General features: G+C 40.5%; 2 protein-coding genes and 1 long non-coding RNA gene across 5 annotated transcripts; 2 read left to right on the plus strand and 1 right to left on the minus strand.

The window, feature by feature from the left end:
* The first annotated feature begins 1,000 nt into the window (after positions 1-1,000).
* On the plus strand, positions 1,001-5,433 carry LOC116094800. The gene is made up of 3 exons (XR_004120321.1): positions 1,001-1,079; positions 2,060-2,150; positions 4,747-5,433. It is a non-coding gene; the product is annotated as an uncharacterized LOC116094800 (long non-coding RNA).
* A 3,977-nt stretch (positions 5,434-9,410) lies between these two features.
* LOC116095112 (centrin-4) lies at positions 9,411-13,291 on the minus strand. Of its 2 annotated transcripts, none has more exons than XM_031376650.1 (5): positions 13,165-13,291; positions 11,228-11,374; positions 10,680-10,808; positions 10,100-10,237; positions 9,411-9,946 (listed from the first exon to the last, which is right to left on the minus strand). In XM_031376650.1, exons 1-5 carry the CDS (start codon positions 13,165-13,167, stop codon positions 9,857-9,859), a joined length of 507 nt encoding a protein of 168 aa, XP_031232510.1. In that variant the 5' UTR covers positions 13,168-13,291; the 3' UTR covers positions 9,411-9,856. The 2 variants fall into 2 exon arrangements, with proteins under 2 accessions (XP_031232510.1, XP_031232509.1); XM_031376649.1 differs by lacking the exon at positions 13,165-13,291 and adding an exon at positions 11,892-12,024.
* A 56-nt stretch (positions 13,292-13,347) lies between these two features.
* Positions 13,348-21,627, plus strand: Bbs12 (Bardet-Biedl syndrome 12). Of its 2 annotated transcripts, none has more exons than XM_031376646.1 (2): positions 13,348-13,742; positions 19,226-21,627. In XM_031376646.1, the coding sequence occupies exon 2, from the start codon at positions 19,232-19,234 to the stop codon at positions 21,353-21,355; it is 2,124 nt and encodes a 707-aa protein (XP_031232506.1). In that variant the 5' UTR covers positions 13,348-13,742; positions 19,226-19,231; the 3' UTR covers positions 21,356-21,627. The 2 variants fall into 2 exon arrangements, with proteins under 2 accessions (XP_031232506.1, XP_031232508.1); XM_031376648.1 differs by having other exon boundaries at positions 13,373-13,405.
* The last annotated feature ends 271 nt before the right edge of the window (positions 21,628-21,898 follow it).

Genomic DNA, 21,898 nt, shown 5'->3' on the forward strand with positions numbered 1-21,898 from the left:
ACTGCCTTAAATCTGTCTAACCTTCCCTTTGATAAAGGAAATAATGAAAGGCCTAGATTTTAACTTCTTGGAAATTTCAAAATAAATATCTTAATCATGATCATAACAAAAATATTGTCCCCCATTTGGTTAGGTGTTCTTCAAAGCTCTGAAGTAGAAACCAAGATGCCATCTTCAGCCAAACACTTGAGTTTCTAAAAATGTTCCCATTTACCAATTTTCTTCTGAAGGCTGCAACAGCCTTAATCTAAGTCTTTTACCAGTGTTACACACATTTACCTAACAGTCTGGAACATCATCTCTCTTTGCCAAAGAAGGGAGCATGATAGTGCCAAACGCGACGGCGAGCTATCCAGAATAGCTTCGTTTGACTCTTTAAAATGGTACACTTGTGCTTGAGTATGACCAAAGTGCTCTGAACATCCAATCCATGCCAGACACTAAGTAATAGAGCTTCAAGTTAACAGGGACCGGAAGGCAGCTAGGCTTCCTGTGCAGCCTCTGATGCAGGACACTTCCGAGTTCCTCCCAGGAAGTGGCACAGTGCAACTTGGTAGCATTTGTTGGATCCTCATTAGGATCATAAATATGTGGATCACCCCATACCAGCCTTACCTTTTCATTGGCAGATGATGAATCTGTTCCTGTTAATCCAGAAAAAAAAAACATGTCACAGTGAGTGTAACGAAAATGCTTTGTGCATCGGAAGGTAGAGGGGGAATGGAGCCACCGTAACAAGTATAAAATTCCCTCCTAAGAACACTAAGCGACTGTTTGGTTTTTCTTTTTCTTTCTCTTTTTTTTCACATAAAGGTACTGTTGGGTACTTTTCCATTAAATTTTCAGCGGGCTAGATCTCCTCAAGAAAAGTTTCTGACTAAAAGGGGTTTTCCTCAACCACTCAGTTTCTTCCTTGCCTGGTCCCACCCCACGTGAATCCATGGTTCTGTATTTGGCCCCTCAGACGGTTGCCATGGACACGGGAGCAACACTTTCAGCTTTCTAGCCTGGTTGTGGGACCCTGCACAGGGTCAGGCCTTGCTGACTGGAACCTCCCTAAGTAAAGTGTTACCTGATAAGTAAGAGTTTCCAAGAAAATGGTTACACGTGTGAGAGAAAATAGATTGTTCAACTCGTCTTTTAAAAAGTCCCTGTTGATTCATAGACTGTCTATACGGTTAAAACATAAGAAACGATCTTGTCTTGATTCGCATACAAGCACCTCAAATGTCAAACTTGCCTGTTGTCACTCATAGAAATCGTGTTAGCCAAAGAAAAACAAGGCTCTTAAGACCTAATGAATTTTTTTAAAAAAAATGTTAGTCAGAGAAAGGGGATCATATGCAAGTGAGCCCCTGTGGTTCACCTAACAGAACTCTGAAGGGCAGCTTAGAGAGCACTCTAGCCCTGTAGAAACAATCTTAATACTATAAAGTCAAGAAAAAGTAAAATGTAAGGGATTCTGAGATCTGATAGTGTGTAAAATTTGACATAAAACAATGGTTTATAATTTCTAGATACATATTTGTATAGGCAAACAAACAACAACAAGTATTTTAAACATACGTTTACCATGTGCCTATCATGTTTGACGTAGCCCACACAGAGTTTTGGTGTTAATTGGAGTCAGCCTGTTAGCTATCTGGTGGATTCTTTAACTCAATTTCATGAAGTAAATGAATGAGGCTTCAGAGAATAATAATTATTCCAAGAGATTACATCTAAACATGTAGCTTATGTATAAGTTCATATTACAAATGTTCTGCAAAAGACAGCATTGAGAATATGATAAGAACATCTTTCTGTGTGTCACACATACTACATGCTTAGTTAGTGTGGATGAGAAAATGGACTCTTACTCAAATTACATCGTTATTTTTTTTCTATTGTGTATGTTTGACTGATTTTCAAACTATTCTCGTGGGTTGCTACCATTATCAAAATCTTTATGTGAGAAAAATAAAGTTTGGTTTCCTGCTTCTCTGACTACTTATTAAAACTTCACTTTAAAATCCTATCATGGTTAAATAGATGTTCTGAAAGCATACTCTTTTCCCAGGATTCTCCGTGTTCTCTGGACAGATGCTGCAATGTTAATCCCCTTCTTATGGATAGTAAGGACGGTTTAACTGGAGTTCTTCTGAAAGGAGGTATGTCACTGGGGTTAGTAGTTAGAACAGTCAGGCAGTTTGACTTCTTGTATTTACATTAAACACCCTTGCTGGTTGTCTGTAGGTGATATTAAAGAGTAGCTATTTGCATCAGTAGATTTCTACTTTATGGCTTTATGTGGTATGGCATTTAATACATTTATGATATATGTCTAAGAGAAGTTAAAAAGTACTTACAGGTTTCTATTAAAAAGTATTATGTATGTATTTTCCCATCAGCTTAAATTTAATTTAACCTTATGTTGAACATAATACATTTTGACTACAGATGCTTTATTTCTATGTTGTTCATTCTTTTGTATATGTTATACTTCTCCAAATTGAGTTATAGATTTTTTTACTAACTCTTATTAAATGTGGAAGAATGTTTAATTGTCAACTAAACTGGTATATTTGGAATAACACTGTCTTAAGGTTTCAGAGACACCATGACCAAGGCAACTCTTATAAAGGATAACATTTAATTGGAGCTGTGTAGTTTCAGAGGTTTAGTCCGTTATCATCATGGTGGGAAGAATGGCAGTGTGCAGGCAGACATGGTGCTGGAGAAGAAGCTGAGAGTTCTACATCTTGATCAGCAATCAGCAGAGGGGGACTGTCTTCCACAGGCAGCCAGGAGGAGGGTCTCTTCCACACTGGGCAGATCCTGAGCATAGGAAACCTCAAAGCCCACCCTCCAACAAGGCCACACCTCCAACATGACCACACCTCCAACAAGACCACACCTACTCCAACAAGGACACACCTCCAACAAGACCACACCCACTCCACCACACCTCCAACAAGGACACACCTCCAACATGACCACACCTCCAAAAAGACCACACCTACTCCAACAAGGACACACCTCCAACAAGACCACATCTCCAACAAGGACACACCTCCAACAAGACCACACCCACTCCAACAAGGACACACCTCCAACAAGACCACACCTTCAACAAGGACACACCTCCAACAAGGGCACACCCCCATAAGGACACACCCACTCCAACAAGGACACACCTCCAACAAGATCACACCTACTCCAACAAGGCCACACCTCCAACAAGACCACACCTATTCCAACAAGGCCACACACCTCCTAATAATTGCCACTCCCTGTGGGCCAAGTATTCAAAAACTGGAAGGAGGGGAGGGGGACAAAACCTATTCAAACCACCACAAACACCAAGTAAATTTCTTTTTAAATTTTGTTAAATAAATGCATTATTCAAATAGTTTTCTTATCTTACTCTCAATTTCAAGACTAAAATGAAAAGGGAATAATTCCTATTCCTTACCAGTGTCATGTAAAGTAAGAGAAAACCCCTCTGAAGATACAGTGTGACACCCAGGTTTTACTGGGAGTTGCATACCTACTAATGACACATTGATGTGTTTTTTCTGTATCTAAGCAGATTATATATTTAGACATTTAAAAATTAATTTTAATGATGATTGCTTTAGTCTCATTTGTACACACAATTGATTTTTCTTTTTAAGTTATAGATTTTTTAAATTATGTTAATAAAAATTCAAATAACACAGAAGTGTGGGGCTGGTGAGATGGCTCAGAGGGTAAGAGCACTGACTGCTCTGAGTTCAAATCCCAGCAACCACATGGTGGGTCACAACTACCCGTAATGAGATCTGACGCCCTCTTCTGGTTTGTCTGAAGACAGCTACAGTGTACTTATTTATAATAATAAATAAATCTTTAAAAAAAACCACAGAAGTGTGGCAAATAAAACTTACATATTTTCCTGCACTCTCAAATTATGATCTTGTTAACTGTTTGATAAGACTCCTTTAAATCTATTTTTATATCAAATAATTTAGTTCCTCCTATTTATAGTCACAAGAAACATCTTTACAAGTGAGTTAAGCAGGAAAGTTTTGTCACAAATTTTCAAATTATGTTTCCCTGAAAATACAGCAACTACAATTCCAATACTATAGGATAAGATTTTAAATGAAACCATTAACTTACATTCACACAAATGATTAATTATCAAGGAAGTGGGTTAAAGAATAATACAATTTACTAGATAAATTACAGCATTTCCATTGTTCTGTCTCTAAAACCATTCAGACTTTATGTAAAACTATCCAAATACAAGTAAGTCAGACCGTGCCCTTGCTCAGCAAGTAGAAGCATGACCTTATCGCCCTCTAGTGGGAGAGCTTGATCCTCATCCCCGACAGAGCAGCAATTTCCAGAGATTGAAACTGGTGAGCTCCTAATGCTGTTAGCTTCGCATTCCTTGGCTCATTCACTGGACGAATATTAAACTTGCTATAAAAATAGATCAAGTCAAGGTGAACCATCCCCCGAAAACCAGGTGGAATTGAGGAATATTAATAGAAGATATTAAGTAGCTTGTTATTAAGGGGATGCATCACTTATCTTCCAGCTAGCTGTCTTCACTATTACTGGCCACCTCTCTACCACTGAATTAAAAAATACTTTAATAATAAAAAAAGAATCATTTTTAGCTCATATTTTTCACTATAGTACTTTTCTGAAGTGCCACTTCCTTTATTGCTCCAAATAACAAAAACCATTTTTTTTCTTCCCTTAAAAATTTATCAGCATTTCTCTTTTGAAAGAAAGCTCCAGCTTCGGGGCCTGGTGAGTGCAGCAATGCAGTGGCCAGGTGCCTGGAGGCCGCAGGCCTGGGCTATGACTGCTGGTCCTAATTTCAGCCCTGACTCCTGCACTGGTTGGTAAGCTCAGAAGGAAACAGTCTCCAGCAGAGAGCTCCCCAAGTACAACATCCACCCCTGGAAAGGAGGAGCATCTTCATCTGAGCCTCAGCCCCCAACTGTGGCTTCATAGGAACATTTCCTCAGAGCATTTGAAAACCAGACACTGTGAGTGAGAGCTTGGAGGGAAGCTCAAGTCTATGCCTTCCTCTCTTAAAGGGACACAGTCCGAGAATGAAGTTGTACAAGGAGAATTCTGAGAGCTCGAGAGAAAACTCCAAGAAAACAAGAAGGGTCTTGTGACCTCAGTTTCTTCAAAGCACAGAATTGTTCTGGGAATGTGGTTTGAGCTCCTCCCCTGCCGCAGACAGTCCTGAGCTTTTTTCAGACCATCCCTTGTTCCAGCTGGCTGCTGCTATCAGTTTAATGACTCTAAGGAAAACATTTTATCACATGTGACCCAACTGACACTATTCAGCTGACCCCTGTATTTGTATGCTTTACTCAGGTGACTCATTGTAACTCTCACAGTAAATTGTGTAGTGCTCTGAATAAAGTTGGCTCTTGCATAAGACTAGTCCACCTCATTTTTAAGGTTCCACTCTACCAGGTCCCAGGGTCTTTAAGAGTGATAAACACTCATTCCTGCTGAATTATTATTATGTTAATATAGATTCATGAAATTAGTATGGTGGCAGTTACTTAATCAGCTAATTCCTCAAATAAACACACAAAGAGACTAAGGTTTATTAAACCTGCCCTGAGCCAAATCCCAAGCAATCATTACTCCATTCTAAACCTCCAAGCTCATCGGGTCTCCTTCCAGAAAATATTCCATACCACCTGCATTTTTCACTCTTTCTTGTTCCAGCTCTTCTCCTGATTCTCCCTGGACTCCTTGGACACCCTTCCCTCGCTTCCTGTCTCCGAAGTTTTGTCTTATTCTCTTAAAGCTCTTTATTAACTCACTGGCTTTTATTGGCAAGGCAGAGAATGAATGAGGAGCAAAGTTTACACAAACTTGAGACAGGAGCTTCTAAGAATAAATATAACAAAGCCATGCCCAGATTGAAGCAAGATAGTGGGATAAAGAAATCTGCATTTGAAATAGTACAAGGGTAAGCTTTACACAATTAAACATTATGCCTACACATTTTGTTCAAGCACTGCACCTTTCCTTCTCACTTCTGGTCACTCACTAATTAGATGTTCCCAGGGCGGGACTGGAAAACAGGACCTTCAAGCAAAGACTCCATAAAGAAGTCTGACTAAAAGGGTCCGCTATAGAAGGGAAGCTGTGCAGGAAAGATGGGAAAAAAAAGGCAGGAAAGCTACAGTGGGAGGAGGTTACTAAAAGCTGAGGGCTTGCTAGTGATATGCAGAAGGAAGTCCCAGGAGAAAGGGAAGACCCAAGGCTTAGTGACGTCCTAACTGAGATTCAAACCACCCTCCTGCATCTCATCTGCTGTTGGAAGGAAACCTTGGAGAAAGGTAACTATCCATAGCTTTTCCAGTTTTTCACCCGCAATACTTGGGTGAATTTAAGGTTTTTTTTTCAATCATTTGCTTAAGTTTTCTTATACATGTGTCTCTCTATACGTAACTGTAGAATTAACTCTTATGGGTGGGTTAGTTGGGTTCAGAGCTGTCTGCATCTTAATTTTTATAGACATTGCTGTTTAAAGGATTTTTGCCAAATCATATGCCTACAATATAGGAAAGTGCTCATATTTTAATATTTTAAAAATGATTTCTGTAATTTGCATTACAGGTAATCCCTTTTTGAATTTGAGTTTTTTTTTAATTTATTTATTATACTAGTACACTGTAGCTGACTTCAGATGCACCCAAGAGGGCATTAGACCTCATTATGGGTGGTTGTGAGCCACCATGTGGTTGCTGGGATTTGAACTCAGGACCTTTGGAAGAGCAGTCAGTGCTCTCACCCACTGAGCCATCTCACCAGCCCTTAAGTTGAGTTTTTATGGTCAATTCTCTAATGGGAAGACACTCCTGTGTTCAGACTGTCTTTTATTTCTTTCCTGAGTATGGTTTTTCTATGTTTTCTACTTATTTTTCTATTGGATTTTTTAAAAGTATATTTATATATGTGAAATCTTTTAATGCTTTATTAAAAAACACTTTAAATATACTTGATGGGCTTCATGTGGCATTCTTGTGTATGTACCTAATATACTGTGACCATGTCTACTCCCAACCCTCTCACCCCTCACACTCCTGCTGATCCCCTTGCTCTTAACTGACCTTTCTGCTGTCTTCATGTCTCTGTGTGTGTAACCTAATGAGTTTCATTGGGGATGCCTAGCAGAGCGTAGGCATTGTCTTAGTTACTTTTCCACAGATGTGATAAAACACCAGGACCAAGACAACTTATAGAAGAAAGTATTTAGTTGGGCTATGGTTTCAGAGGGTTAGAGCCCATGACGACAGTGATGGCATGGCAGCAAGATTGAGAGCTCACATCTCAATCTGAAAGCAGGAGCGAGAGAGAGCACCAGGAGTGGCAGGATGTTCTTGAGGTCTCAAAGCCCATCCCAGCAGACACACCTCTAACAAGACCCACCTCCTAATCCTTTCCAAACAGTTCCATGAACTGAGAATCAACTGTCCTAACAAAAAATCTCTGGGAGTTATTATTCTTACTCAGACCACCTTACTAGTAGCTGCACTACTGAAGAAATGCCTCCCCCACTCTCTGTAAACATTAGCTGCCTACAGATCCTCAAAGAAGGGAGGGGTCCTGTGAGAGTTCTTCAAATAAATTTCTCTGCCATAAGTGCCACACACATTCTCCCATTTGCCATTTCCCTTTAATAGGTGAGTATGGCTCACCTATTAAATTATGAAATGTACCTTCATAAGACGATCTGTACAGGTGGTCAAACTCACAGCAGTAAAAACTGCTCTGTCTTTTAACATTACATACCTCACATTGATCAAATTGCTCTTAATGCAGATCAGTGATAAAGAAGCAACACTTCACCAGTGAATCTTCTTTTTGAAACACATTTTCACCTTTGGAAATGATCTGAATTTCCTCCCAGGCTGAAACAATTTTATCAGCATGGATAGGAGTTTGATCAGCATTGATAGGAGTTTGCTTTGTCTAAGGGATTTATTCTCAGATACCCCAAAAAGCTTGAAACCCCTAAGGTCCTGGGGATGTTACTGGAACAGAAAAAGCACCAGGATTCTCCAGGATTCTCAAGCTATTCTGAAGTGCACTCGGGTCTCTGTGCCTGCCCTGCAGAAGTTAACACCGTCACAAAAAGTTGAGGTCTAGAGTGCTTGTGTCTCAAAATGTTTCCCTACTCAAATTAATTACGGGTTTAAACATTTTGTTCAAAAGGACGTTATAGGCATTTATGATTTCACAGAAAAAAACTTGAAAAAAATTATTTCATCTTCCATGTCAGATGAGGCTCGGTGTACGTCAGCCAAACATCTGGAAATTTCCTTGTTCTTATCCAAACCCGTGCAGTTTTGTCAAGTTCTCTGCATTTTCTTTCCTCTCTTGAAAGCAACATCAAATTTCCCTATTTGGTCACTTTATAAAACTTTATAAAGATGTCTGGAAGTAAAACAATGCTCAAGAATGGGCATTAGAAAGACATTATGGGTACATATGATTTTACACACACACGATAGGTAAGATACTGAGATTTCACTGTCCATGTCAGATGGGGTCTCTTCATAACATCAAATGCGAAGTGTATGGTACACACATTTATAATCTAATGTCTAGAAGAAAGAGGCAGGAGGAGATCATGAGTCCAAAGCTAACCTAGACATTGATAGGAAAAGATTGTTACATACTAGACTTTGCAAATGATGACACAGAATGTTACGTTGGCTGGTAGTAGACTGAGCTCACCTAAGTGGTATTTAGAATAGTTTCCTAAGTGATCCTAACCTGCTGGTGTGTGTCCTTCAGTTTTGTTCTCATAGCAAAATATAACAAGCTGGGTAGTCTTGTGTCATAGAAGTCTGTGATAAAGGCATTCATCTGTGAAGGTCTTACTGTGAGAGCCCATGACAGAACACAAGAGTACAAGCCATTTTTGCTCTTCCAGGGGTCAATACCCAGCATTTACATAAAAGCCCACAAACCACCTATAATTCCAAAGCCCTCTGGCCTCTGTGGTCTCCAGGCACTCAAGTGGCCCAGAGATATAGATGCAAGTAAAACACCCATACATGCAATAATACATTTAAATTATTCGTGTGTGTGTGTGTGAGGGCTCATACACTATAGCATGCACGTGGAAATCAAAGGACAAGTTGTGGGAACCAGTTCTCACCTTCTACCAAGTAGGACCAAAGTCAGGTTGTCAGACACAGTGACAAATGCTTTGATCTGCTGAGTCATCTCATAGGCCTTGAAGACTCTTTAAAAGAGTCTTTTAAAGAATCTTAACCTCATTAATAAAGGAGAAACCTTAATGGACTTACCTCTTAAAGAACCCACTACCATGTTGCCTAACCTGGGGAGTCAAAGCCCAGCAGTAACTACCAGATGAAAATTAAAAACACTATGTCAGACAGTTTTATTAATACTTTATACATTGAAGGAACAGATTAAAAAAACCACATGTTTATCAGGTATTTTTAAAATCATATAAAAGAAAATAATGGAAAAATACCATTTTCAAATTGTTTTTAAAAACAATTTCATCTGGATCTGGGGGCCAAGTTTATTCAACTGAAAAATAAAAGTTAAATGTCTTTGGAATCTACAGCTTTAAAAATACCGTATGGAAATACTGTTTGTGGGCTCACAGTTCAAATAAATCATGTTTTTATTTGTTTTGTTTGTTTCTTGCTACTCAAGATTTAATGACATTGGTAGGGACACATCACTTCTGGCACAGACTAGACACCAAGAGACCAACCTAAACAATGGAAATGGATACACTAAGGTATTACATTATTGAGCTGGCAAGCTGTCCAAACTTCCTAGAAGGCACTAAGCAGAGCTAATAAAGACTGGTCTTCCTCATCATCCTCAAGAATTCTTCCTCATTTATCTCTCCATCCCCATCACGATCAGCTTCATCAAGCATTTCCTGTAAAACATGTAACATCAAAGACCAAAACTGATAAAGATGTATAGTGACAGAAACTCAACAGGAAGTTCTGCTTTTAATGTGTGAGTACAACTAAGTTACACAAACCATATAAAACTATACACAGTAAATTATAAAATAAACAAGACTTACCTGTAATTCATCTTCAGTTAAGTTTTCCCCTAGCTCCTTGGCAACCCTCTTGATGTTATTTAGTGATATGCTTCCAGTAGCATCGTCATCAAATAATTTAAATGCCTTCAGTATTTCTTCCTTCTCATCTTTTTCACTCTTTAGAAAATGAAATGTCATTGGTTATTTATTCTATCAAGCTGGACTTAGTAGGTCTATTAATTCTACAGCTGTGTGTGCATAATTGTATCAGGAGGCTGAGTTCTCTAAACAATCATTTCAACATACTCACACCTGCCCTCAAGGCCCATATGACAGCAATCTTCAAGAACGGGGTGTATTCTCAGCAACAGTGGCCAAAGTAGGGATTCCGATTGCCAGGTACAGGGAGGGTGTCAGGGTCTGGGCTCCCTTCCGTCTTGCCAGTTATCAGTACTTCCTGACTAAACTCTTCTCTACACTCTGAAAATATCTCTGTCCTTGCTGTCATATCCCCCACCACCACCCTTAATACCTAGTTCCATTTCGCCCATGAAATCTCTATATTTCAGCCCTAAACATGTACAAGACTCTACTGGAGTTTCTTTGAAAAATAGACTACCATTTTTACGCTCATGATGGCAAAAAAATCTTCAAAACAAATGGTGCCAGTCCCTTCTTTGTCAATTTCAGTTATCAGTTGTTTTACTTCTTCTTTCTTTGGCTCAAATCCTAAGGCCCGCATTGCAATCTGCAATAGGAGGGGGACATATTTTAATAATGCCATGATCTCATTTTGAACTTTCAAATTACTAATTAAAAGCATATAGAAGGCTATACACATTATAATTATAAAACAAACAAGATTTATAGATATAGAAGGTAACTTTGATAATTCTAGGTTTTGACTTACTCATCAACCAAGGACACAACTAAAATGTTACAAGATATTGTTTTGTTGACTCAGGGCAAGTATACATACATACCTTTCAGCAAAATGCCATTACAGGTGGCATCTGTGAGTAAGCCTAGTGGTAGAGCTCCGGGTTGCATCCCCATAAGACAGACAGACAGACAGACAGACAGACAGACAGACAGACACACACACACACACACACACACACACACACACGGTGTGGTTTTCAAATGTCGTAGAAATAATTTCAGAACCTTCAATTCTTTGAGATCTATGGTTCCAGATCCATCAATATCGAATAAGTCAAAGGCCTCTTTAATTTCTTGCTTTTGGGTGTCATCCAGTTCAACTTTTGCTGCTTTTTTCTTCCATTGGTCTAAAGTTATACGATGACAGGATGCCTGCAATAAGCATACACATGGATGAAAACTGTGTAACTAGAATGACATATTCAACTATCCCATTTTCTCTTCTAGAATGAACTCGTTTCCCCCTTGTTAACGCTTTTGGTTATTAACAGTTTCCCCCTCGCCCCCCTTCTTTTGAGACAGGGCCTCCCTATGGAGCCCAGACTGCCCTGGAATTCTCAGTCCTGCCCGAGACTCCTAAGTATGATTATTAATTTGATAGAAAATGTGGGGTTTTTCTTTCCTCTTAGATTTTCCTCTTAAAACTGGAGCTTTTGAAGGGAGAAGCAGCGAAGTAAGCTAGCATGAAACTGTGATGTATCAGCGTGCAGTTAGTTTATGAGGACAGTATTAAAGAAACGTGTGCTTCTCATCACAGTACTTGCTTGATATGAGAATTTTAGTTTCTTTGACAAACACAGAAATGCTATGGGGATATAGCTTCATTTTAATCCCAGGTGTGGGATACGGGGCTGCTTCAAAGTGTCCCCAGCAGCTGTCTATGACTTGCCTCGTGTTCTGTCTGGCAGGAACGTGATTTTGCCAGCTGCAGACAGTTTCTTCGAATGTGTGACTTTTGGAATTCTTGCATCTTTTCAGAAGGTATATAAATGCTAAGGCCTCGAGAGGTGGGGTTGTTGGTGGTGTTTGGTTGATTCGGTTTGTTAAATCTAACTTCATGGGCAAAGAAGAAGTTAGATACCCTGACAGCAAAGATCAAACTTTCCCAAGGAACTCTACACCCCTAATCAGCAGGAAGTAGTCTAACAATAACATGGCTCCTTTACCCTCTATCCTTTTTTTTTTTTTTCCTCTCCTATCTAGCATTAGAGGGTTTAAAGGGTAGGAATGAGTAGAAGAGAAAAGAACCCACAAAGAGCACACAGCTTAGGGGAATGCTTACTAGAACACAATCATACTCTCCCACTTTCCAGTTGCATCCTGCAACACAGAAACGTTGAATAGCTGTGTTTTCCATGAACATCTGCTCCACAGATCTGCATGAGAATGTTTGACCAATTGTGCAGATGCACTTAATATGTGGAAGATGAAGGACCTATCTATCCTGCTGTTTGTTTCTTTATGTCACCAAAGTGGGTGGCAGAATCACTGGAGATTCTTCTCTCTGCAGGCAGAGTGGGGAAGCCCTGCAGGTGGCTGAGGAACTAAGTTGCCTATTTTGTATGAGTTATTGGCTGTGGTCACTTTGGATTCTTGGTTCTAGAGCTGCATGCAGATTCTGATGAGTGGTCTTCTAGATCCTCTGGCAGCCACCCGAGTCAGCATTTTTTCAGCAAGAAGTCAGTGGCTCTTTGAGTGGCCTGAGCTGAACCCCTGACCATTAGGACTGAGTCAGTGGGCCCCTTCCTCTCCGTGAAAGAACTGCTCATCCTCTGATTACCAGTGGTTAACTAGGTACCCCGCTTGCAGTCAGCGGCTGAGTTGATGGCCCGCTGGCTGTTGGTGGCCCGCTAGGTTGATGGCCTCCGCTAAGCTCGCTTCCCTGTCTTGAAGCCCCTCGGCTTGGTGGGCCGCTAGGTTGATGGCCTCCGCTAAGCTCGCTCCCAAGTCTTGAAGCCCCTCGGCGTCTGCAGCGGTCTCTGTGCCCCAGGGCCGCATCTCTTTATCGCCCGTCCACCTCTCCTAGACTGCAGGCGTCGGTGGAAAAATGGAAAGGGAGACTCATCTCTGTCCCCTGGCTTAGCCACTAAAGGTTTGTATCCAAAGATCCTGACACGAAAGGCAGTAAGTTGGAAACAGCACCGGGGTCCCACAGCACTCACCATGTCCCCTACCCGCGCCCCTGCCCGCGCCGGCGCAACAGCCGCTCTCCCCTCCGCGGCGCGCGCTCGCTCGCTCGCTCGCTCCAGGCAGGCGGTTGCTATAGCAGCGCTCAAAGCGCAAGCCCGCCCACCAGCTTCCGTGATTGACGGCCATAGCGCCCAATGGAAAGACAGAGAGGCTCTGGCCGCGCTCAGGCAGGCGGGACTGGCCGGGCTCCGACGTAGTGCACCTCCGCGCGTGGTGAGCAGGGTCGTGGACCCTACGGGCCGGAAGGCAGGGAGGGTGGGGGCGAGCTCTCCGCACACCGGACCAACCGCCCTGCGGCCTTCCGGTCCGGAGCCGCCCGAGGGCACGGAGCGGCATGAAGCCCGAGGCGCGGGTGGGGGCGTCCTCGCGGGGCGGAACGCCAACCAGGGGCCGAGGACGGCGTGGGCCCTCTCCTGGGCTGGAAGAGTGCAAAGCAATGTCTGGCCAGTGTGCCGAGTAAAACAGGGAGCATTCATTCCCACAGCCTCCGCCTCACCTCACAGACACTCATGGTGCAATCCTTAAATCTCCTTAGGCTCCTGAGAAATAGGTAAGTTTGTCCTACAGTAGAAGCCAGTTTTCCTGCCTTAGGTTTTCCCAATGGGAATTCAAAGGATGTAAATTCATAACATTTTGTGAGTGAAGTGTTAAATCATTTACCTACAGTCTACTGGTCTTTCAAGCCACGTTTCTCATCTGAAAAGTTACACTTGGACAGCTTTCAAAAAATTATTACAAATTTTAAATAGATTTAAACTAAGCCCAGAAACGAATATTAGCGCAGACGGCGCACACGCACGCGCGCGCACACATGGACGGGGGTATGGAAGCCTCTCATTTTAGGCTTCTCTGAATCTTATATGATCTGATGGCTAGCAAAAAAAAAAAAAAAAAGGCTGCTAAACGTAAATAAATCTTACATCACTATGATTTAGGGATTTGGATGTTCTAGTTTTAGAGTTTGTGGTTTGTGACAGGTTGATCAGAGTAGACTTCCCTGAAAAAGAAATTTAGGGAAGTATTTAAAGATAGCTAAGGCAGTAGGTTTCTGGAAGAAGAGCATTCCAGAAAGAGGGACGCTTAGAAATATTGAGGTAGGGATCGTATTTTGCGTAGTCTAAAAGCACAAAAAGGTCTGAGCAAAGCAGATGAGTCAGAAAGGTGGAAGTGTGGGGTTTAGTGCTGTGTGGGGACAAGGCCTTTATGTGAGTGAGTTAGGAACACTTTGTAAGATTCTGAGTATAGAAGTGAAAGGATGTGAGTCACTTTCATAGGAACTCCCTATGCCAAACAGGACTGAAGACTAATTTCTGAGAGGCTTCTAAGCAGTGCAGTATTGTGGTTAGATTATGGTGTTAGGAGTAGACTGGAGAGGACCAGACTTAGTTCTGATAAGATGGACATATATATATATACCTGTCAGAAAAATACAGAGCTTTTAAACATAACTCCTGAAAAGCAAACGAGATATGATCTTATGAAAAGACAACTTCTGAAGTCGATATCCCATTTAAATAATCTGACTTTGCTCTCCCACTGCAGATAGAAAGCTAAGGAAATAGTCTAATGAGCAACAAAACTGACCTGCTTGTGGAAGGCATTAGTGTCAGGCACAGCAGAACAAAAATCAGGTTGTGTTAGTGGACTGCCAAGAACAGTTACCAGAGGTGTCTAATCACTTTGGAAATTACCCATCTTCCCATCCCATTACTGTCATTTTGTTAGCAGTGAAAAACAACCAGACTTACTTTCTTCCTTTATTAATTAACTTATTCATTCACTTTACATTCCAATATCAGCCCCCCATCCTCCCAATATCCCCTCACACAGATCCTCCCCCATCCTCTAGTGCCCTTCTCTGAGAAGGGGGAGCCCCTCCCCCCACTTGGTATCTCCCTGCTGCTCATCCAGCCACTGCAGAACTAGGGGCATCCTCTCTCACTGACACCAGATGAGGCAGCCCAGTTAGGGGAATGTGATCCTCAGGCAGGCAACAGATTCAGGGACAGCCCCTGCTCCAACTCTGGGGACCTGCATGCAGCCAGACTTTTAAACTTGTCCTTTCAACATTTTGTTTTTATTAACTAGATATTCATGAGATAGACTACTAGCTCCAAAAATCAGCTTATGTCTAATTACAAATATAAATATAAAGAACAGAACATTTAAAACACAAATTTCTTGGCTTCAAACTTACCAGAAAGTTACTGTTTTTATAACTGTATGGTATTGGCAGAAAATGATTATTTCATCCAGTACAGTTGAATTCACAGCCCAGAGATTAAACCCATGTGTGTATAGCAAGTTGATTTTTGATAAAGGTACTAAAAACAGGCAAGAGAAAGAATAGTTTATTCAACAGGTGCTATCAAACAGCTGGATATCCACATGTGAAAGGACCTCTGCCTTATGCCATATGTAAAAATTAGTCCCAAATCAATCATTACATAATGTGTAGAATTCTGTATGATCTTGGATTTGGCAGTGGATTCTAAATGCATCACCAAGAGCATGAGCAGTATTGATAAATAAGTGTTAAATTTTACCAAAAACTTTACCATTTTATGAGTCAAAGTGCATTATAAAAACAGAAAAGATATTGTATAGAATGATAGATTGTACTTGCAAATCAAATAGGGTAGACCCCTTAGTGTCCATAGGGGAATGGTTTTAAGACTCCACTATAGAAACTAAAGTCCACACATGAATAAGTGCTTTATATAAAATGATAGAATATTCAGATCTAGCCTACATATACTACATATGTATTAATCTTAAAATTAATGTAATAATGAACTAAGAAATGTAAAGACTAGGTTAATAGTTACTATAATACATTGTTTAAGGAATGATGACAGAATATGTTCCATGTTGACTGTACATGCTGAGTTTGCTTTTGTGTTTTCAAATCTTGTCTTTCAGCGGTTAGTTGGATCTACAAGTGTGAAACTGGCTTTTGTTGCATAAGGGTTTTACTATCTGACAATCTGATATGTATAAAGAATTCTTGTAACTCATCCCTACAAACCCTTAAAAGCGTACTCTCAAAATAGGCAGAAAACTTCAGTAGGCATTTCAACAATGAAGATATACAAATGTCTAATAGGCCTACAAAAAGATGTTTAATATTATTAGTCATTAGGGAAATGGAAGTCAAAACCACAACAAGCTGTCTTTTCATATCTGCTAAGGTATTTATAATTTTACAAAAGCAAAAACAAAATGTTAAATATACTAATAACTGAGTGTGTGCTGTCACATATCCACCCAGAATGTGATTTTACTTGAAAGTAGTCTTTGCAAATGCAATTAGTTAAGATGAAGTCATGCTGGATTAGGTTAGGCTCTAAGTCCAGTAACTAGTGTTGCAATTAACCAAAGGGACAATTGAAACAAGCAAAAATTAAAGTTATGCAATTAAAAGCCAAAGAATGCCAGGAGCAACTAGGAGCTAGGGGGAAGGGGAGGGGGAGGAAGAAGAAGAAAGAGGAGGAGGAGGAGGAGGAGGAGGAGGAGGAGGAGGAATAGGAACAGGAGGAGGAAATCCTTCCTTAGAGTCCTGAGAGGAAGCACTGCCATGTAAAGCCATCATCTCAAGAGTTGGATGTGTTGTCGTAGCCTCCTGACAGTTTTTTGAGTATCAGCTGTGGAAACTAATGCATTGAGAATGTGGAGAAATCAAAACCTTTGTCCATCATTGCTGCTGGCAATGCTCCGCTGTTTGGGAAAACATCTGGGTAGTTTCCTAAGCTAAACATAGAATTGCCACATGGCACAGGGGTCCTACTTCTAACTTTATAGCTAGAAGATTTGGAAGCAAGGTTCAAAGACGTATACAAAAATGTTCACAGCAGCACAGCACACAAGCACAGTAGCTAAAAGGTAGAAACAACCCAAATGTCTAGCAGTGCATGAATAGCTATATAAAATGTAGTACCTACCAAGGAGTATTATTCCACTAAGGAAAGCAGAGATATACTGGTACATAATAATTATGGAAGAACCTCAAAACATAATAAAATGCAGAAAGGTCACATATTTCATGATTTCATTTATATAAAATACCAAGAATAGGTCAAGACAGAGACTGAAAGCAAATTAGTAATTACCAATTACTAAGGGGACATAGAATTACTGTTTAATAGCTTTCCACTTTTCTTTTGTGGCTGATAAATCTTTTGGAACAAGTTAGAGGTGGTAGTTATACAACATTGTGAATTTGCTAAATGTAAATTGTATTTTTTAAATCAATCACTTCATTCCATCAAGATTAGTAGCTTTATAAAGTAAGTGAGATGAAATCAAAGGGAGGCAGAAGATTTGAGGATATGATGTTTGTAGTGACTGAAACCATTGATAAATAGAATTGAGATACAAGAAAAGGTGGTAAAGCATAGAAAAAGTAAGACCAGAGAGATGTAAGACATGATGAATCTAAGAATTGGTCAAGTAGTTGAGTCCTAGAGTATATTTTGATGTTATCAAGGAGTTGGTGTGAATATATTTTAAGTGTTCATTATATAAGATTGAAAAATTCATTGAAAAGAGGACTTGCGAAAGAGATCGTGTAATCCTTCATATACTGTTTTGGGCCTGCCCATCCTGTCTGCCTTAGCCATTGAAAGTCTGTAAGAAGCTATTCTGTAAGAATAGAATCCTGTCCTTGATTCTAAAAATTGTGTTGACTGTAGTGCTCTTTACTTTCACAATTAAATGTAGCTAAAAATTAGCCAGAGATATGGTCAGTATCAGAAGATAAGCAAAAATATGAACTGTTTCCTTTTTTTTTTTTATATTTAAGACTTAAAAGATTCTGATTAAAAATATTCAAAGAATCATGAAGTCTTATAGTGTGTGTTAGCTTCAGCCCCTTACCTGATGAAATTCACACCTTGCCAGGCAGTACTTTTATTATAGGTAGTTTTTCAGTTAGAAAGTACAATGTTTAAAAGCTTTTTAGTATTGAACTAATAGTGGTATTCATTTTGGATGTGACTTCTAAAATAATTGTCTTGAATAATTTCAATTGCTCTTGGACCTCTCTTTACATAGCATGTTTTTTCCTTCATAGTGCAATCAATCAGTGCCCAAATCTTTCTCCCCTCTATCTGTCTTCATATTTCATAGATGATACTTAGGTGGCTGCTCTACCTTTAGTCTGGTACTTAGCTTGTCAGTCCAAACTTATCAGAACAGTAATATCAACACACATCAAATCAGAACACTGGGCACTGTTCTGAGCACTGCACTGGACTCCTCATACTAGCTGTGAAGTAGCTTCTGGGGTCAGTCTTATTTTCCACATATGCAAACCGAAGGGCTCCCCACCTCAGGCCCAGGCTTCTAGACTCAGCAGTACAAGCTTTCAACACTACATCAAGAGATTTCTTATTTTTAACACTTGTGGTTCCCTTTATAGGATAAAGCTTCAGTTTCTTGACTTATCATGAGATGTCCTTCATGATATAAGTCCTCTACTGGAACCTCAGGTCCTTCAGCTCCTTGCCATGTATGTCATACTCCTGTAACACGGGGCTTCCCTTTCTCTTCCCTTTCCCATTCCCCTTCCCCTTCCCTTTCCTCTCCCCTCCCCTCCATTCCTTTTTAGCATATTTGTACATTCATTACCATCCCCTTTAACTCGATGGCTCAAGTTACCCTGAAGATGCTATGATAGAATACACCTGTAGTTCTAGCACTCTCAAGGTGGAGATGGTGATCACAGATTTAAGACCACCCTGAGCAAGACCCTGTCTCAAAAAAAAATCACAAATAAATGTTTAAGTTTCATTCTACAGTTTACCTTGCTTGTTGCCATGTGCTCTGCTCCATTTTTTCTACCATGTGGAGTGAGTAGCCCTCTGTACCACCCTGCCACCCATGATAAGTCATTGCTATTCTTCTGCATTGTCATTCTGATCACATTTAATTGAAACTATATCCAAAATGTGAGCTGTGTTTTTGTCACTGTGTGTAGCACTTGTCAATCATAAATCACTCTGAGTAAAGTTTCAAGTGTTTGTTTATTTGCAGATAATTATGGAGATGGCTAACTGGGTCATAAACAGAAGAAGGCATGTGGGACTTCAACAACTTTCATCATTTGCACAAACAGGAAGAAGTTTCCTAGGTCCAGTAAAAGCCACCAAGTTTATTACAGATGCAGAGTGTCATGAAAGTGTGTTAATCAGCTCAACAGTCAGGCTACTTGAAGGATTGGATTTAACCTGTGCGGTGGGGCACCTTCTCAACGAAGCAGTTCAAGCACAGAATGACACATACAAAATTGGAACCAGCACTCTTTTGTTTCTTGTTGGTGCATGGAGCAGGGCTGTTGAAGATTGTCTCCATCTGGGGATTCCCACTACAGTAATAGTGTCAGTAATGTCAGAAGGTTTGAACTCTTGTATTGAAGCAGTACTTTCCCTTCAAGTACCTGTACACAATGTATTTGACCACATGGACAACACAAGTACAGTTTACAAACTTGAAACAGTTGATGTCAGTTTGTGTCCTTTTCTACAAATCCCTTCAGGTTCTGGGTTGTTACAGGAAAAGCATGACTTCAAAGATGCTACATCTCGGTTATTGTCCACTTACAGTCTTTCTGGGAGACATGCTAAATCACCCAAATTCTTCAAACCTCAGACTAAAGTTGAAACAGGAAAAAATGTATCACAGGCTCTGAAAAACAATTATACAGATTCCTTCTGCAGAAAGTCAGCACTAACTCACAGTAGGCATTTTAATAGGACAGATAATAGCCACTGGATAAGCAGACCTGATGGATTTCTAGAACAACTTGGATCAACTCCAAAAATACTTAGATGTAATGATTTGGGGGAGTTAGCAGTCGGCTTGAGCCATGGAGATCACAGCAGTATGACATTAGCTGAAGCCGCAGTGAGGCTGCAGTGGCAGACTCTGTGTCTGCAGCAAGCCAACTGGATGGCACCCTTTATGTTTGATATTTCAAGACTTGTCACTTGCTGTCTCCCAGGTTTCCCCGAAACTTTTTCCCGTGTTTGTCTAGGATATGTCACTTCCGTAGCTGTGTCTAGTATTACTCTTATCAAGGAATTGCAGGATCAGCCTTTCCAGGTGATTCTCATTGAGGGTGACCTCACAGAGAGTTACCGACACCTGGGATTTAATAAGTCTGTAAATGTTAAGACTAAGTTAGATAGTGGGGAGCTTTCAGAAGGTAGTACAGAGGAACTGTGGGCAAATCGCGTGTTACAGGTGTTAATCCAATTCAATGTGACCCTCATCTTGGTACAAGGAAGTGTGTCTGAACACTTGACTGAAAAATGCATGCACAGTAAGCGGCTGGTAATCGGGTCAGTGAATGGCAGTGTGCTGCAGGCGTTTGCAGAGGCTACAAGAGCAGTGCCAGTGACCTATGTTACACAAGTGAATGAAGACTGTGTAGGCAGCGGGGTCTCTGTGACCTTCTGGACGAGTCCTCATGATGTAAACAGGAGCAACAGAATGGCAATCTTGTTAACAGCAGAAGGGATTAATTTGATTACAGCAGTACTCACTAGTCCAGCAAGTGCTCAGATGGAAACCAAGGAAGACAGGTTCTGGTCTTGTGTGTATCATTTATATCATGCCCTAAAGGAAGAGAAGGTCTTCCTTGGAGGTGGTGCTGTTGAATTTTTATGTCTTAGCCATCTTCAAATTCTTTCTGAGCAATCTTTAAATAAAGGAAACCATGCTTGTTTAGGATGGCTTCCTGATTCTTCCTCTTGGATGGCCTCATCTTTGTCAGTCTACAGACCTACTGTGCTGAAGTGTCTGGCAGGTGGGTGGCATGAATTCTTGTCAGCTGTCATGTGTAACACTGGCACTTGCCCATCAGCAGTGGAAGCTAGAACATTCATTCAAAATCATGTACAAAATGCCATCGACTCTGGCTCTCCTTCATCTTATATCTCGAGGGAATATAATAAACTAAGTAGTGGACTTTTTGATTTAGGTATTTCAGATAACCTGGAGCTGGTTCCAAGAATTTATGATACTGTTACACCAAAGATTGAGGCATGGCGCAGAGCATTGGATTTAGTGCTCTTAGTACTTCAGACAGACAGTGAAATAATTACTGGACTTGTACACACACAGATGAATTCACAGGAATCAGATGGAGTTTTATTTTTGTAGTGTGTGTGCTCACACATGTGGGCATGTGAGCATGCGTGCATGCGTGTGCACGCACATGTATATGGGTACCTGAGGAGGCCAGAAGAAGGGATTGGATCCCCTGGAGCTGTAATTATAAACCAACATTGGGTGCTGGAAAGCCAGCCATACAAGAGCAGCAAGCACTTTTGAACAATTTCTTCAGACTTAATAAATTTTAATAGTCAGATCATAGTGTGTAAATTACCAGCTATTGCCAAGAATAAAAGATTTGATGTCTATCAATAACTGAAGTTCTGTTTTTTTATTTTACCCTATTTATAAGATAGCCTGTTACTGTTTCACAGGTGCTGTAGGATATACACAACACCTGGATCCAAGGCAAAGAGCTTCTACTATTTGCCACAGAATCTACATTCAAAGTCTTGTGTTGGTTTGTCAGTTCCATGGCTTCTCCCACAAAAGCAGCCCACAGGGCCAGTGGCAGGACCCTGAATATTGGATGTTCTCTTGTAGGAGAGAAACATGGAACTTTTGATATTTGTTGCTTAAGCAGGAAAAAGC

This window comes from Mastomys coucha, unplaced genomic scaffold (genome assembly GCF_008632895.1).
Source record: "Mastomys coucha isolate ucsf_1 unplaced genomic scaffold, UCSF_Mcou_1 pScaffold17, whole genome shotgun sequence".
Lineage (NCBI taxonomy): Eukaryota > Metazoa > Chordata > Mammalia > Rodentia > Muridae > Mastomys > Mastomys coucha.

What these genes read in the sequence shown, in the direction of transcription:
- LOC116095112 (XM_031376649.1), bottom strand. Translation starts at nt 11,972, where the DNA reads ATGCAAGAATTCCAAAAGTCACACATTCGAAGAAACTGTCTGCAGCTG. An exon ending in CCTGCCAGACAGAACACGAG is followed by an intron (nt 11,375 to 11,891) that starts GCAAGTCATAGA and finishes TGCTTATTGCAG; the next exon opens with GCATCCTGTCATCGTATAAC. An exon ending in TAGATCTCAAAGAATTGAAG is followed by an intron (nt 10,809 to 11,227) that starts GTTCTGAAATTA and finishes CTCCTATTGCAG; the next exon opens with ATTGCAATGCGGGCCTTAGG.
- Bbs12 (XM_031376646.1), top strand. Translation starts at nt 19,232, where the DNA reads ATGGAGATGGCTAACTGGGTCATAAACAGAAGAAGGCATGTGGGACTT.